Raw genomic sequence first — 16,313 nt, 5'->3', positions numbered from 1 at the left:
AAACTAGGAAAATCAAATCTGCAACAGAAAAGTATGAAATGTTATAAGCTGTTCATGGTTATTAAACGTTAAGACGCACCAGGATGTTTGAATGGTATAAGCGGTTCAAAGACGGACATGAGGATGCTCGAGATGACCCAAGAAATGTGCGTCCGTCAAACTCTTGAAATAAAGAGAGAGTTACAAAAGTTCAGTAAATTGTGGCAAGAGTCGTCGTTTGACCCTCGGAACGATGGCTGCTTAGATATGAATAAGGAGGTTATTGGTCAAATTCTGCAGAAAGATTTAGGGAAAAGGTGGGTCTGTGCAAAATCTGTGCTGCACAGCCTCAAGTTTGAGCAGAAGTAACTAAGAGTGTCATCATGCGAATTCATCCAGACAATCCTAATTCCCTCGACTGTATTGTCACTGGAGATGAGTGTTCTATGTTTCAGTACGACCAAGAGACGAAGCTTCAGGGTATGTAGTGGACTTCAAAATCAACACCAAGGCCCAAAGAGTTTCGTTTATAGAAGGCCAACATCAAGACAATACTGATCATATTTGTGACAAACGGTGTCATTTACAAGGAATTTGTAACTGAAGGGTAGAGTTCTCTACCCTTCAGATACAAATTCTTCAGGTAATGCGCGTTCTATGTACAGGTGGTTCAGAAGCTATTGAAGCTAATTTTTCCGGTGAGGCCGCAATTTCGAGAGAAAGGAAGCTGGTTCTTCTTGCATGACAATGGCCCTCCTGCCCTTTCCTCTCTTGTTGTGCAGACATTTCTGACAAAACATAGAATGGTACAGATCAACCATCCGCCCCACTTTTCCGATTTAAAACTAGAGAACTTCTTCCTCTTTCCCAACGTGAAAACTGCTCTCGAAGGAAAGAGATAAAGAAAAACGTAACTGCCGAACTTAACATCATCTCTTTGGAAGCCTCTTTTCAGAAACTTTTAGAACGGTGTAATTAAGTGCATTGAAATAGGCGGTGATTACTTTGAATAAAAATAAAACCAATTTTTGCACTCCTTCATTTTTGTGTTCTTTTTATTGCACCAGTCGAGGAACTTTATTGCCACACCTCGCGTGTTACTTTATTGCTGATGGCTGTCAATTCTAAAAGACATGAATAAGTAACTCCAAAAAAGATAAAGGCTGTTTTGGGGCAACTGCATCGAAAGACAGTTAATATCTGGTTTGCATAGCCGAATGCAACAGAAAAATGTCTGCACGTCAACTTGCATTGGAGCTCTTAGAGTCTACTGGTCGTGCTTGCCAAGTTATACTGTGTCTTATAACTTAAACACAGGGAAACTCTGTGCTAAGGAACCTACGATCTACGTTCTTCTAACCCAAATTCAAAATAAGATCTATTTATTGTGTTGTGCAGAACAACGCATTTGGGACACTGAACAACTTCAACTTCTTTTCTGTAATGAGTTAAGATTCAACATAAATACTGAATCGCGAAACTTTACGAAGACACAGAAAATGATTTTAGAACTTAATCATTTAGAGATGGAAGAAGAATACATTGAATAAGAATTACTGGTAATGACGATACCACTGTGCTCGAGTAACACAGTGGTATCGTCACCGTCCTCCCCACACCGGGTGGAAAAGACCCGGGTTCGAATCCCGTCGATAACGCGAGGAACTGTAATGGGCTTTTTTCACTCCGTGGCTGAGTTAGTCGATATCAGGCGTGGACACCAAGGTTCCTCCCCACAGAAACTGATTTTTTCGTCCAGCAAAACAGGCAAATCGACCAGAAAATACACGCAATTTACAGACAAAATAAATACACTGTGCTGCCACTTTATTAGATACACCCCTGCTGTGCACACAAATGGTTTGTCCCACAACGTTGCAAGTCACATGACCACAGTTGTAGATATAATGCAGCAGAACAACCTTTCTAGTATCAGTTAAGTGTACAAACCGTAGCAAGAATGGGGAAAAGGAGTGATCTAACGGACTTCGAACGTGGCATGGTAGTAGGTGCAAGACATGTTGGACAAAGCATCTCTGAAACGTCAGTTCTCCTGAACTTTTCACATGTATGCATGGTATTCCATTCCTGAACAACGTTTTCAGCATCTTGTTCAATCCATGCCTAGACGAATTCAGGCTGTTTTGAAGGCTAAAGGAGGCGCAACACGCTACTAATTAGGTGTACCTAATAAAGTGGCAGCACAGTGTATATGGCCAGATGTAATCATTTATAGGTTATCATAATTTTTTCATTAATGACTATATGCTGTTCCATATCTTCGAGTTTGGAACCCTGATTGCGCGAAAATATATGCGATCAGAGCCGAGACGAGGTATTTCTGCGCTGACGCCTATGCCTTGGTCGTCACACCTTCTTCCAGGCTCTATTAGAGTTGAAATCGTAGACTCTCATATGAGCTGCTGTGGGGTACAAATAGTCCTCAGTTATGTTTTTTGTATGAAAACATACTTTCCTATAGGACTCGTTTAGTTTCTGGAAAGAAAATCTATCTGGAGATTGGAGCATTCTGAGATCATATAATTCAGTTCTATAGAACATGCCTGAGATGCTTTGAGAAAGTGTCCTGAATAGCCTTGTTTTCAGCAAGCACGAGGGCTCAGTGCTCAGCACGAGAGATGTAGCAATGATGGGTGAGCACACTCCTATTACCCTTTAATGGTATGAAATTTATAAGATTTTAATGAGTTCTTTAAGTGATATCAAATCGGTTGTTTTTAGTGGGTTTATGAGTTATAAACGATTACGAAACATTTTATTAAAATAACATCAGATGGAAATGAGATATTTTTTAAAATGTATCATGTCTCGCGCATAGTGTGTATGGTGAATATTTTATTTATTTATTTATTGTGCCAGACGTTTCCTGCCAAATTCTGCTATTCCCGCCGTATATTACAATACCATACATACAATATTACAAATATAATTTACACTATCATACAGAAAATGAGGTACAGCCATACAAAAGTATGCAACAATCCGAAGTCCCTCTGGCTCGCTCTCACAAAGATAAGAATTGCAGTCCATCCGCACATTTTAGCAGTCCAGAACTGAACAGTATAATGAGCTGCCCAATCCTGGCAAGAACCGCACCCAGCACCTCATGAAGGTGCTGAGGCGAACAGCACAAGGAGCTGCCAGTCTAGACGATAACAACACCCAGCACCACAGCAAGATGTTTAGATGATAATAACTTTGTTTCTTCCTTCCAGATATCAGGAATGATGTTATTTAAGGGCAAGTAATCCACCGTTAATCGGAACGTACCGCACATCCTGTGCCTACCGTAATCAATTAAGACTTCCGTTCCGATAGCTAGAGGCCAACCTATATATATTCCATCATTGACCCCCAACGTTGTTTTTAAACTGATCGACAAACTTAACAACAAAATGTTTTTCATGAATATTTCATTGTGAACAATGTCACCGAGAACGAATATTTTATATAATAGGCATTCTGGCATGAAAATTCTGAGTATCCAATAGAAATCGATCTACCACCTTACAGAGCCGCATGTTATGCAAATTATTCATGCCTATAAAAACACGGGTTGCGACCACATCACTTAATTCCCGTTTGTTTTTTTGCTTGCTCAGGGACAGCCACATCTCCAGTACTCAGGATGGCAAGTCATCATCGTTTAGATGATTTCTTGAGATGGCGGCCGTTGGACGACTTGAATCCGGACAGTCACAGGCGGCGATGGCACGTTAATGTGTTACCCAGTGTCGTCTCGGCATTATGGAAGCAGTTTCAGAAGACAGGAACCATTACAAGAAGAGCCTGCCAAAGTCTCTCAAGGGCTACGTCAACCAGAAGAGACCGCTATATTGTTCTAACAGCAAAACGGAACCATGTGATGCCCTGTCATCAACTGTCTCTTTAGGTTGCTGCGGCCACAGGTGAAAACATTTCCAACCGGACTGTGTTAAGAAGACTTAATTCAAGTGGACTTTCTGCAAGGAAGACAGTGGGTAGCACCCAGTTAATCCCAAACCACCTCAGAGTTCGTCGAAACTGGTGCCATGAACATGTGACTTGAAGTCTTGACAAATGAAGTACAGTTATATTCTCTGAGTTCCGTTTTAGTCTACAAACAGATTATATACGCTATTTGAATTGGAGATAACGAGGAATGTGGTACACAAAATTAACACGTTTTTCATGAATATTTTTGAACAGTGTCACTGAAGATACCGTTCACAATAAAATAAGAGTCTTGTTTTAGCCAACAAATAGATTCTAGACGTAATTTCATCTGGAGACGTGGAATGCGGTACCATCCTTCCAACATCAGAGAAAGGGACACTTATGGTGTGAGCAGTGTTCTCGTGTGGGGTGGAATAATGATCAGCTACCGCACCACTCTTCGTGTTTTTAATAGGATCCTACTGTAACTGCGCAGAGGTACCGAGAACAGAGTTCAGCTACCGCACCACTCTTCGTGTTTTTAATAGGATCCTACTGTAACTGCGCAGAGGTACCGAGAACAGATTCTCGAACCCTATGCGCTACTTTTTAGGAGTTTAGTTGGCCCATTTTTTTTTTCTTTTCATGCACGACAACGCCTCTGCACATAGAGCAGAGGTGGAGGAATATCTTGCGAGCTCAAGTGTTGGAAGAATATCTTGAGAGCTCAAGTGTTGGAAGAATATCTTGAGAGCTCAAGTGTTAGAAGAATATCTTGAAACTGAAGATATCCAATGACTGCCGTGTCCAGCACGATCAGCAGACTTAAAATCCAATCGAACATGTGTGGAACGTCCTTGGGCATCGCGTTGCATGCCAACAGCCGACTCCTCGATCACTCGTTGAGCTATGGTCTGAGGTGATAGGATTTGTTGCCACAGAACCTTATAGAATATCGAGCATGGTTCACCGCTGTCAGGCCTGTTTAGCCGTTGGAGGGGGGTTTTTCGCCGTACTGATGTCATATGATCATATTTTCGAGCATCCACATCTGTAATGTGATCTTTTTGGTAATTATTATACAACCCCTATAAATGTCTCTTATACCTCTCCGAAGTTTCTCACTGCCTCCACATTTTATCGTCATTCTATGGTACACCAGCATACCAAGTATTGTCCTGCTTCATCACAAGCTGCACGAGTTACACCACGTTTTCTACGTGTTCTGTTAATTTTATCGAGCAGTGTATATATATAAATTTGGATAAAATTCAACATTAAGAAAGGTAAGAAGGTATATAACCCAGCCTAGTATCTAGATAATAGGTGAGAATTTTAGCCGTTGCTTGTGAATGTAAGGATTCGTAATCCGTCTATGAGTGATATCATTTCGTGATATACGGTGTTATGACTGAATTGTGCATAACCTAGACAGTTCTTTCGTAGGCTATAGAATAGAATTGGGTTCGGCTGTTTGAAGTATTAAGGTAATAATAATACAGGGAGTAATTAAAGCTATAAAGCGACAATATATTCTCTGTAAATTGCTTGTTATTTTGTGGCCAAAAGTCTTGCATTAAGACAATGCGCTGTAGCATACGTTTGTTATTCAGGCAACGCTTCTTGACTGTGGGTTCGAGCTATTATAGCATCCGCCCTAGTCATCTGATTTAGCTCCATCGCACTATTTTATATTTTCAAATCTCAAAAAAGGACTTGAAAGGACAGAAATTTGACAGTGACAATGCTGTGTTGGATGTAGTCAACAACTGGTCTGAGACAAAATCTGAATTTTATTTGAGCGAATTACGAAAGATAGTGGATCGTGCCAGACAATGTGTTGACTTAAGGGAGGAAGGGGCTATGTTGAAAAGTAATGGGTTTTCACAACTTTACAGTATCCTTCTATGAGAGGCTAGAAACTTTTCAACCTCCCCTTGTACATTATTTATTTTACTAATTAATGCACAAATTAAACAAAAATCAAAACTTAATTAAAATCATTACTTTTGGAATAATTAACTAATAAAAATAAACAATTCGCGCCACAAAGAGAGTACTACAGTCATAATGTACATGAATGTTTTAATTAAGTTTTTTTTTTGTATTTCTCAATATTCATAAACAATATAATTGTTGAAAAGTCAGTGTTAAACAAGTTGATAAGGCGAAAGAACACAAACGTTAGAGATGTCGGTATTTGTATTTCATTGCTAATTTTTACGTTTTTATTTAAATTTTTACAATTCAGAATTGCTTCAAAGTAAACTTCTTTACAGAATATTTCTTTTTACAACAAATATGATGCTAACGTGGCCGTACAAATCAGTAGATACGCCGAAATTTCCACTCCTTTGCAAAAGGACTGAGATTCGATTCCAGTCGCAGATGGGAGGTTTCTTTTTATTTATTTAACTTATATTCCAGTCTTAGAAGAAAGTACAAGAGTAATCCCAAATTTTGATCCCATATAAATGAAAACCAAACTAGAATACAGAAAGTTTATGTAGGTACTATATTAACGTCTGATATCCAAGTCTGCTGCTGTTGTTTTATTTTGCGTTAAGGCAACTAAGGTATTGAGATGTCAGTGTAATGTGTTTGTAAATTACGTGCACTGTTTGGTTATTTCCTCTGTTTAGCCGGCTGAATAACCTGAGTTTCCGTGTTAAAAAAAAAAAAAAAAAATTACAAAACTCATCCGAGAATCGTTAGATTTGATTCCATAGTATTAAAAAAGCCCATAAAAGTTCCTTTCGTCTAGACGGGGTACAAATTCAGGCCAATTCCACACCCCGTGCAAAGAAGCGATTTTTATCACTATGCTAACCTCGAGGACAGCTGCCTAAAATTATCTAAAATTATCTAAATTTATCTAATTTACCTTAAATAACTCAAAAAGAATATGCAATTATAAATATAACTGCGCTACCTATAAAAAAGAAGTATGGTGCTTGGGTTACATATACTGGCTAGGCTTCTTTTAAAAAAAGTGTTTGAGTGCATTCCTAATGCACCCTCGATCCACTACATTCTATAACAACCACAGATGTTTCTGGCTATTAAAATCATCACTTACATATCAAAATAAATTTCGAATCTGCACTCGCTCTATCTAAATACTTTCAGTTGCTTGGGCTTGGTTTCTTTTAAAAAAGTTCTGAAATGAATTCCTAGTGCACCTTAGGTCCATTACTCTCCCGTTTACCATTCTGTAACAATCACAGATGTTCCTGGTTTTTAAAATCAACACTCTTGCATAGTAAAATAACAAATTATGACTCTGTACTCGCTCTATTTAAATACTCTATTTAAATGGATGACTAGAAAGAGAATGACCATCGGGACTGATTATCTTAAATGGGAGATGTTGTAAATACCCGTATGAGTCAGGCGATGCTAGATTCCTGGAAGAGATATAGCCTGACATCACTATTAACAGAAAGGAGTAATTTCGAAATATGGAAATTAGAGAGAGAGAGAGAAATAATGAGAAATGATGGCATGCAGTTTGAGTTCATGAGAAGAAAGACAACCACACAAGGATTTATATTATAAGCAAATATAACAGAACTTTGTAGACTATTAAGACTAGTGATGGAGTAGCAAGAGAAGTCCCGTTCCTAGTAGAATTGCGAATAGTGTCCTGTTGGCTTACACTATATGGAAAAGGCGTTGGGTTGATTGTAGTTGCTAGCTGAAATAGAGAAACATTTCCTTGAAGACTTGAGAAATTTTTATACTTTTTTTTTTTTTTTTCACTCTGTAGTCCTGTTAATTGGTCTCATGGCGTAGGATGCGTGGTATTTTCTTCTGGAAACTAGGGTTATCATTTGACTAAACAGAAAAACCAACCGTAGAGTTAATACCTTTGACAGACACAATGTTTTGACTCCTCAGAGTCATAGTTGCCTTGATGTAAATTCGAAAATAACTCAACCAAAACCACCGACAGATGTTTCAAACCATTAAGATATAGAAACGGAAGAAGCGCAAACAGTTCTTTTCAGAAGGCTAGAAATAAAAATTATTATAAAACGGAATGTTAAAATTCTCGATATTAAAATTAGGACATCGAAGTTAAGGTTTTGGGAAGGTAACCGACTGCAACTGTAACAGACTGCAAATACTGTTGAAAATAAAAACGAGGAGTGGAAGTAAGGCGAGTAGTATATGTTTCGAAAAAGAACTAAGAAAGTAAATGGAGAAAACCTATAGTAAGTAATACATTAAAATATGCAGGAGGAATATTAGTTTCGTATTTGGGAAAGAAGTGCATTTTTTTACACTAATTAATATGGAAAGAGCTTATTTTTTTTAAGCTAACCCCATGTAGCCCTAATTCTTTGTAAATGTGCAGATGGGTGTAACTAATCGATTCAGATGGTAAAAAAATACAGATGAATATTGCTGAGCAGGTAAACTCAAGGTTCTTTCTTTAAGAAAGAAGCTTAATCTTAAGTATATAATTCGAATCAGATCACGTTTCCAGATAAACTGATGCGTTTACTTTTCTTTATGCATGAAGTTAGAAAAAAAATTAGCAATGCTGTCAGCCAAGAGTCTTTAAAAAATAATTTCTGAATGATCCCCCTTCTCCCTCCTTTTATTTGTATTTTTTTAAGGAAACACCTTTTTTGAAAAAAAGGCATATAACTATTTTTTTTTTCATTTTTACAAAAAAAGCACTTAATGGATCACGTGCTGCCACAATGAGTAGTTTCGTATATACGTGGCAGTCAGCCAGTGCCTTACGAATTCAAAAGTGAAATTTCAATAGTGGTAGAAAAGGCTACTTCCCACGCAAAATATATTTTGAGAATTATACTGCCATTCGATTGCCAATCAGCTGCGCCATTTCTGATATTCTACTTCTATTTCAAAAATACTTCCTGTAAAAATAATTCCTGCACTCTAAGAGTATTTTTAAACATTACAATTAAGCTGTTTGATAAAGTAGCAGATAGCCTAAGTATTTCAACGACTTTTATAAATTACTGGTATTTTCTGCAATGACTCATAGATGACAGGAATAGTTCAACCGAATAGTTCAAAAGCTCCAGAAAAAAATATATATAATAGTATTTATTTATTTATTATTTTACTTTCTCATAATTTTGGACTCTTGGTATAAAGATGCCTTCTCGGGACTGCAGACATTACTGGATAGCATCCTGATTACCGATTAAAAAGGTATGATCGATCTAAAAGTAATCTAAAAGCATTGATTTTAACACCGGTTTGAAACTATATGACATTAAGCCACTGTCCGATCATTACAGTTGGAGTTCATTTTGGTAGTGAGAGAATTTTTGGTGTGGACTCATTGAAAAATATAAAGTAAAAACATAAACTCGCATTCCGTAATGTAAGTATCTCAAGGGAGGTGTAAACTTATATACCCACGTTCTACAATCCATTGAAGCTCTTTCTACGTTGCGTCAGGTAGTCAGGTACTGATCTTTTTATAACCTGGCATTTTCCTAGGAACTTCTGACTTAGAAAATACATCAAGCGAATTTCTTTCTCTCGCTCTCTTTAACTTTGTTACATTTGCTATCCTATGGGCTAGAGGTAGATGTGTGCTGAATAAAATATCCGTGTTTGGTAACAGTAACCATGCACACTGTATGATTCGCACGCCAGAAGCTTTCACTTCATCAGCGATCCTTGCAAAAGAGCTTCTGAAGCTTAAACCTATGAATATTTTATTATTTCCGTAGCTCTCACTTGTCGCCAGATGGCAGGCTTATGGCATCCGTTTAACGCATGTTCAGTTTTCTGGACGTTGGTGTAGTGGTACAGGATGTAGTGTGGAGTGTGTCCGCGTAATGGTGAACATTCTTGTACAGATGCAACCCTAAGGATGTGAGTCGATTGGGCACTTCCCATTTTGTGGTTACTCGTAGCAATACAACGGGAGTATCAGAGCTCCTTTAACATTAAACCCCTTTGTCCTGCTCATTAAGTCATCCACACCTTTTTCATCAGCACTCTCTCCATCGATCTTCCTTGCTCACGTGCAAATAGTGAGGTCTCGTGCACCAGAGATGGAGGTGCGCACAGCAGGCAGAACGACAGGCGTCTGTCTCCGGCCGTAGCCAAGCAGTATGGTTGCTCGCTCGTCCTCCTCCTAGCGGCTGCAATGATGCCGGTCAGGAGGGGCCACGTTGTCCCCCAAAATACCTTCATCGATAGCATTATCCGGAAGTTCGACAGCCTCAGTAAGTTATATTATTTTTTCATAATTCTTTACAGTGTCGGATCATGATGGCGGGAGTTAGTTTTTCGATAAAGAGCTTCACCTCAAAGATGGCGAGCAGTGTCGGGAAAACAACCTGGGTAGGATTCTGAGAGGTTTTAAAATGTCAATAGCAACTAGGTCATCTGTACGTTTGATTCCAATAGAGATTTGATGAACAAATCAGTGGTAATAAATCCAATAAACTTTATAAATGAAACTCTGCTTGATCAATGGCTATCAGTTAGTTCTCCACGAAAATATAAAACGCCAAAAAGCGAAAAAAAAAGAAAAAAAAAGCGGATAATCAGCCGTATCGTGGCGCTTTTAATCTTTCCGCCGTTACTACCTGTACACTGTAAATTAGGGTTAGCAGGTCTTGTTCTTATTACATAATAATTTTTTGTCACTAAAAAGAAAAAAAAAAAAAAAACAATAGACAATATAAGTGCCAAAAACAATAATGAATCTGCATTCACTTAATCCAAAAAATAAACAAATTCCCTTTATGAAAAATTGTCAGATTTAAATCAGTTATGAATATTGGCCTTTGAACAGTAACCTTTGAATAATTGTCATTAATTAGTACATTTAAAGCCAGAGGATCCAACGTTGCCATCATCCTCGAGATCACCACAATAAAATGGTGCAGGAACGTATGAATGAAGTTTTAAAAGCATTAGATGGTAAAAAATAATAAACTTCGTGGCAGATAAGGATATACAGTAATTCAAAGAGGAACAAAAAGTAAAATGAAATAAGGCCTGCCGTAGATGCTGTCCAAGTTATTCTGTCAGCTCTCTGTGAATTACGGCATTTGTTTTCAATTTTCATCGAAACTTTACATGTCTATATGTCTATAAAAACAACCCTCAGAATATTCCAAAAATGATAAGTGAATAAAAAGTGTTTCTGGCATTCTAAAGTTATTTTTATAATACGTAAATAACTCCATGATCATAGTCATTGGCATTTCTTAGGTTTATGGACTGAGTTTAAAGTAATTAGTGTTTCATAAACTGGAGCATGTATATAGAAAACAAATCCCAAATGTATTACAAATTCGTCTTCTGTGTATAGGAGTTCAGCCTATGTGTGTAATAGTAAATATGACAGTAATTTATTTAGGAATGAAAAACTTCCAGTTTCTCAAATACTATTGAAAAGTCTTATGGAAAATGTATGACCACTTTTTTATTAAAAAATCAAACGGCAGGTACAAATTTTAGGAAATAAACGACAAGTGTTTATACCACTAGGTAGCGCATTAAAGTCAACGTTTTTCTATAGAATATTTTGATATTTTATGAAATGTATCTTTTCTAGGAATTTTTATTTTACACGGAGTGAGTTATTAAAAGCTCCTAATTATTTAATGGCTATTTTCAGTAAACGGAAATATGACATTAATACGCTTTGTAAGAATTTTAAAGTAAAGTAAAGGTTAAGGTCAACTGATTGCACGTAGCTGAGAAAAGATCATTACTTGAAAACAGTGGTAATCAAATATAAAAAAATGTTAGCTTGCGCAGTATCTTTTTTTTTTTCTTTTTGCATAATATATACGGCTAGAGGAAATTGAGGTTGAACATGACATTCGGTTACAAGGTCACATCTTGCCAACTTACGAACTTTTGTTCTGCGTGTCTTTTATCATTCTAGTGTTAAAGTAACCCAGAAAGAGTACTGAATTAGCGACTATATACATTAATTCTAAATACTTTAATATTTTCAGTGTTATTGAGAACCACAGTGTTATAAAACACAAGTTAGAGGCAGAATATATGAATATGAAATTAGTTCTAAATGATTTTCGCAGTATTATGGAGTGGGTGATAGAGATGAAGTAGTTTGTGTATACAATGATAATTATTGATACCGTGCTCATTATTTTTACTTGGAAGGGTTTCCGCAACTGTTTGGATCACACTTGAAAACGTGAACAGCATTTTAATATTCGAAGAAACTCGAAATGCTACCTTACTTACCGGTTCGTATATGTGTTCTTCGGAGCGCTGCTAGAGGTACGAGTTGTGTTGACGTTGCTATGGTAACCTGTGCTCTGCAGTACCGGTCTTCTACTGCATAATTGTTAGAAGGTTCTGCTTCGTCGTCTGGTTACGTGTCTGCACTGCCATCTGCTTTGGCCCAATGCTTTAGTCTATGGGAATGAAAGAATCACTTACAGAAACGCATCTTATCCTTTCCAAGCTTATCAGTATTGTGAGATTCAGGGGAAAGGCAAAGTATTTGTGTGGTAATTGGACGATTTCTAAGTTGGTAAAATGGCAAGTCTCAGTGCTTTCCCCTTATGAGAAAATGATAAAGGGCAGAAAAAGTGAATCATTAAAATTTACTGACTTATGGCTCAATGAAAATACCATTGACATTTTAGGGAAATTATGGTTTTCCAAACCTTATTCGAAAATCGAAAAAAAATGTAGGGCTTTCTAACACTATTACAGCGACAATTTGCATCAACCACCATCGCTATCCTCGATATTTCTCTTACTTATTTGACTGTTATTTGATTTCATAACGTAAATTTGATTTCGTAAGGAATTAATCCATTTAACCTTTCTAAAAATTAAGTTCCTCCGAATCGTCACGGATATCTTCATGTTCGACAAAGATTTAGAAAGCTTTAGTTTGCACTTATGTGCACTTTGTACTTATGTAGTGTATATGAATTATTGTTCTAATCTATTAATTATTTTATTTTTTAAGTCGCGTTGTACCTTCAATAGCATGTGAAATAGCTACATCAACTTTAAACGAATTTACTATTTGTCCATAATTTTATTATGGTAGTAAAAACAATACGCATCTGAAGAAGACTCTTCTGGGAGCGAAATCTTTTCACAAATACTTGATCGCATCCCGAGGCTTCAAACTCTCAATCCACCACTTATATTTTGGCTTTACCATGGACAGGACACTATGTGCTCTCCTCTCCGCTTGTTTGCACTGCATGAAAAATTTCACATTGAATTGCAACACCTAAGTCCTTTTGTCTTGAACCACATTTAGTCCCTCTCACCCAACTTATACGTGACTTCAGGATTTCTGTTCCCCGCATCTATAACTATATACTTAGAAGCAGTAAACTTTAGTTGTCATTTTCCGGACTATAGATGCAACCGATCCATGTTTTTTTGAAAAAACTTGGCCCACCTTGAATTGTTAACAGCCCTTCCCGCTTCCAGATCATCAGGAAACTTTCACAGCTTTCCTTGGATACTCTCATCAATATGATTTATGAAAATTAGAAACAGGGAACCTACTTTTTAACAATAGTCAAGTTGAAGAGTGTCTGTCCATTTATGACAACCTTCTCCCTCCTATCTTTCAGCCAGCCTGAAATCCATAGGAAGGGGAGGTATCAAAAGCTTTACTAAAGTCTGGATATGTAATGTCGAAACTATTACCTGCATTCAACTGTTTAATGACAACATCAAAGTAATTTACCAGGGTGGTCAAGTGTGACCTCCCCTTAACGAATACATGCTGGGGTCTCTTTAAGATACCATTCTTTTAAAGACAGTCTTGAATATCAATCTTAGCCCTAGACACCTTCATCTTCCTATCAAAGAAGTCAAACTCTGCTGGCCAAAGAGTTGCTATCTTTGCGGATTGGAGAGACATTACCATTTCTCCAATTCAACAGGACTTCCCTGTAGTCAAATGACGCTCTCATTAACATTTTTAACGGGTTGATACACTAGTGTGTGGTATTTTTAATTGTAATTAAATATACATTAAGCGGTTACTTTATTAGTCAGTTTAACAGCCTAGATTCGTCGTGGCATGGGCCCAACGAAGTGTTGAAAGCGTGCCAGAGGAATGTTTGTCTACGTTGAATCAACTGTTTCTCACAGTTGTAACAAGGTTGGTTGTGAACATTCACAACCAATCTTGTTACAATCCACACCAGACTCGTTCCACCTAATTCCAAAGGAACTTAACTGAAATCTAGTGATGGGGAGGCCACTTCAGTCACTGGATCACCGAATGTGACGTGGAGCATTATCTTGTTGTGGGAACCCATTTGCAGATAGATACATTGCGTCCATAACGGGATGCACTTGGGCGGAAAGAATTTCCAGATTATCTGTGTCATCAAAATGTTGAACCACTAGTATCAAGAGACCAAATATGCACCAGTAAACTACTCCCCAGACCATACCACCACCACCTATCACCAGTCTGCATTGTTGACACCTGGCGGGATGAGTCTATGAACATAGTGTTAATTGTAATGCGGCTCCGGGGTTTCCCCCAACTCCGCTGAGTCTATGGACAGCGATATCCCATCCATGACAAGGTAAAACAAGTTTTTCGTTCTGAAATGCCTCTGGTTGCCACTGTAAATTTACTGTTTGTAGTCTTTCTGTACTAATCTTGTCAGCCTACGATGTTCTCTAGCATCAATGAGCTGTTTTTGTTCACAGGATCGACGTTGGTTGGATATTACTTTGTTATTGGAGCAGTCTCGACATGTTCAAGGGACATCCCCATGAATTCCCCACCAACTTGTTCGTACCATGCAATGCTTTGCATTGCATGCTATGAACTGATGCGGTTACTAAAAGAGCACTGCATTTAATGTAAACCGTAAGAGTACCTAATACAGTAGTCACTCAATGTATACCACCTTCCCCTAAAGCCTTGCCCTTCTTTAAACTCAGTAGCGTTTCCGAAAAACGCTTCTCTGAGATTATTATATAACTTTCTATTTTACTACAATCTGATTTCTTAACATTCCTCAGACAAGTTCAAGATTACTTTCGACTATAAATATCATATCATTGAGGAGTTCGAATCATTTTCCACTTATGCCGGGCTTTCTACTGCAAGCAATTACGTGACCTATTTGATTTTCTTCATCATATTTTTGGTGTTCACTTAAGAGAAAGAACCTATTCCGGTTTTAGCTCTCTTTCTCATAATCAGCTATTATCCCTCTTAGCCCAGCATAATTTTGCTACTTATTCTTTTATAACGTACGTACAAATCGTAATCATGAGACTGCCCATACCTGTTCCATATTTGTTTCTTGTGCTCAGTTGTATTCCACCCTCTCCTGTCATTTTGACATCTTATGTTTATGAAACTTGACCACTGGTTAGATTATGTGTGTGTCAAACGCCAAAGAAATTAAGGCGTTGAGGCGTAAGTATATATTATGTCTATAATTTCGTATATCATTCGGGTGTCTTGCTATTTGATGGACGAAAACCTGAGTTTCCTGGAGAAAATACCATGCAGTCCTCGCCTGAGACCGATGAACTCTGTCACTTTGTGAAAAAAAAAAAAGCTCATAAAAATTCATTGCTTCGTTGACGGGATTCGATGTCAGACTTTTTCCACCCGTTTGTGGGAGGATACTGATTATAACTACTTCGTTTCCCGCGAGGTTAATTGGCGACAAGTAGGATACGTCTATTCCTTCGAGGATAAGTCCTTTGAATATTTTACCATAGCATATTTATATCCGACACTATGCATTCTCTTCAGTTAATCGATCATAAGAAATATTTCGTTCCGTTATAACACCATCTCTTGAAATCAAAGCTTCCGTCTTTACCTTTGATCAAATAATTTTCTTTTGATACAACTCATTTTATTATTATTATTGTTCTAACATTATTTCTCTCTAATGGGGGTTCCACCCCGTGACGGATACTGTTACCAAGACCATAGGGTGGTTGTTATGTCTAGTGTTACTGTTGGTTGAGAAACTCTCTGACTATCTTATAGGTGTTCAGTATTGCGACTTTCTGGAGTTCCTTACACGTGTTCTCTGGGAGACCTATTGCTGTGGGGTCTTTGGCATCATAGCGGGGTTGACACGATGATCGGGATGGTCGTAACTTGTTACATATATCACATCTCTTTGATCTCTGCCTTAGGTCTGTGTACTTCCTGATCATTTCCTCGTGTATTTTTTGGAGGTTGCCAGTGTTGGGCACCACTATGTCAATCAGATAGGTAGCCTTTTCCTTTTGTCGAAAAGGGTTATGTCCGGTCTGTTGTGCGAAATTGCCTTGTCCGTTATTATGGTGCGGTCCCAATACAATTTGTGGGTTGGGGTCTCTAGTTCGGTCTGCGGTTCGTACTTGAAATACGGTACACTTTCTTTGATCAACAGTTTTTT

At 37.8% G+C, this 16,313-nt stretch overlaps 1 protein-coding gene across 1 annotated transcript in view; it reads left to right on the top strand.

Moving 5' to 3' along the window:
• The first annotated feature begins 9,733 nt into the window (after positions 1–9,733).
• Positions 9,734–16,313, top strand: part of LOC150079616 (voltage-gated inwardly rectifying potassium channel KCNH6-like) — a 597,553-nt gene continuing 590,973 nt past the window's right edge. Inside the window, exon 1 of the mRNA XM_090383538.1 lies at positions 9,734–10,139. Coding sequence (XP_090239664.1) covers positions 10,061–10,139 — 79 coding nt within the window. The 5' untranslated portion in view covers positions 9,734–10,060. The remainder of the gene's footprint in view (positions 10,140–16,313) is intronic.

This window comes from Mastigoproctus giganteus, chromosome 10 (genome assembly GCF_048544385.1).
Source record: "Mastigoproctus giganteus isolate SK-2022 chromosome 10, ASM4854438v1, whole genome shotgun sequence".
NCBI classification, from domain to species: Eukaryota; Metazoa; Arthropoda; class Arachnida; order Uropygi; family Thelyphonidae; genus Mastigoproctus; species Mastigoproctus giganteus.
The sequence above is the reverse complement of the archived record's forward strand: the minus strand, read 5'-3'. Positions and strand labels throughout refer to the sequence as shown.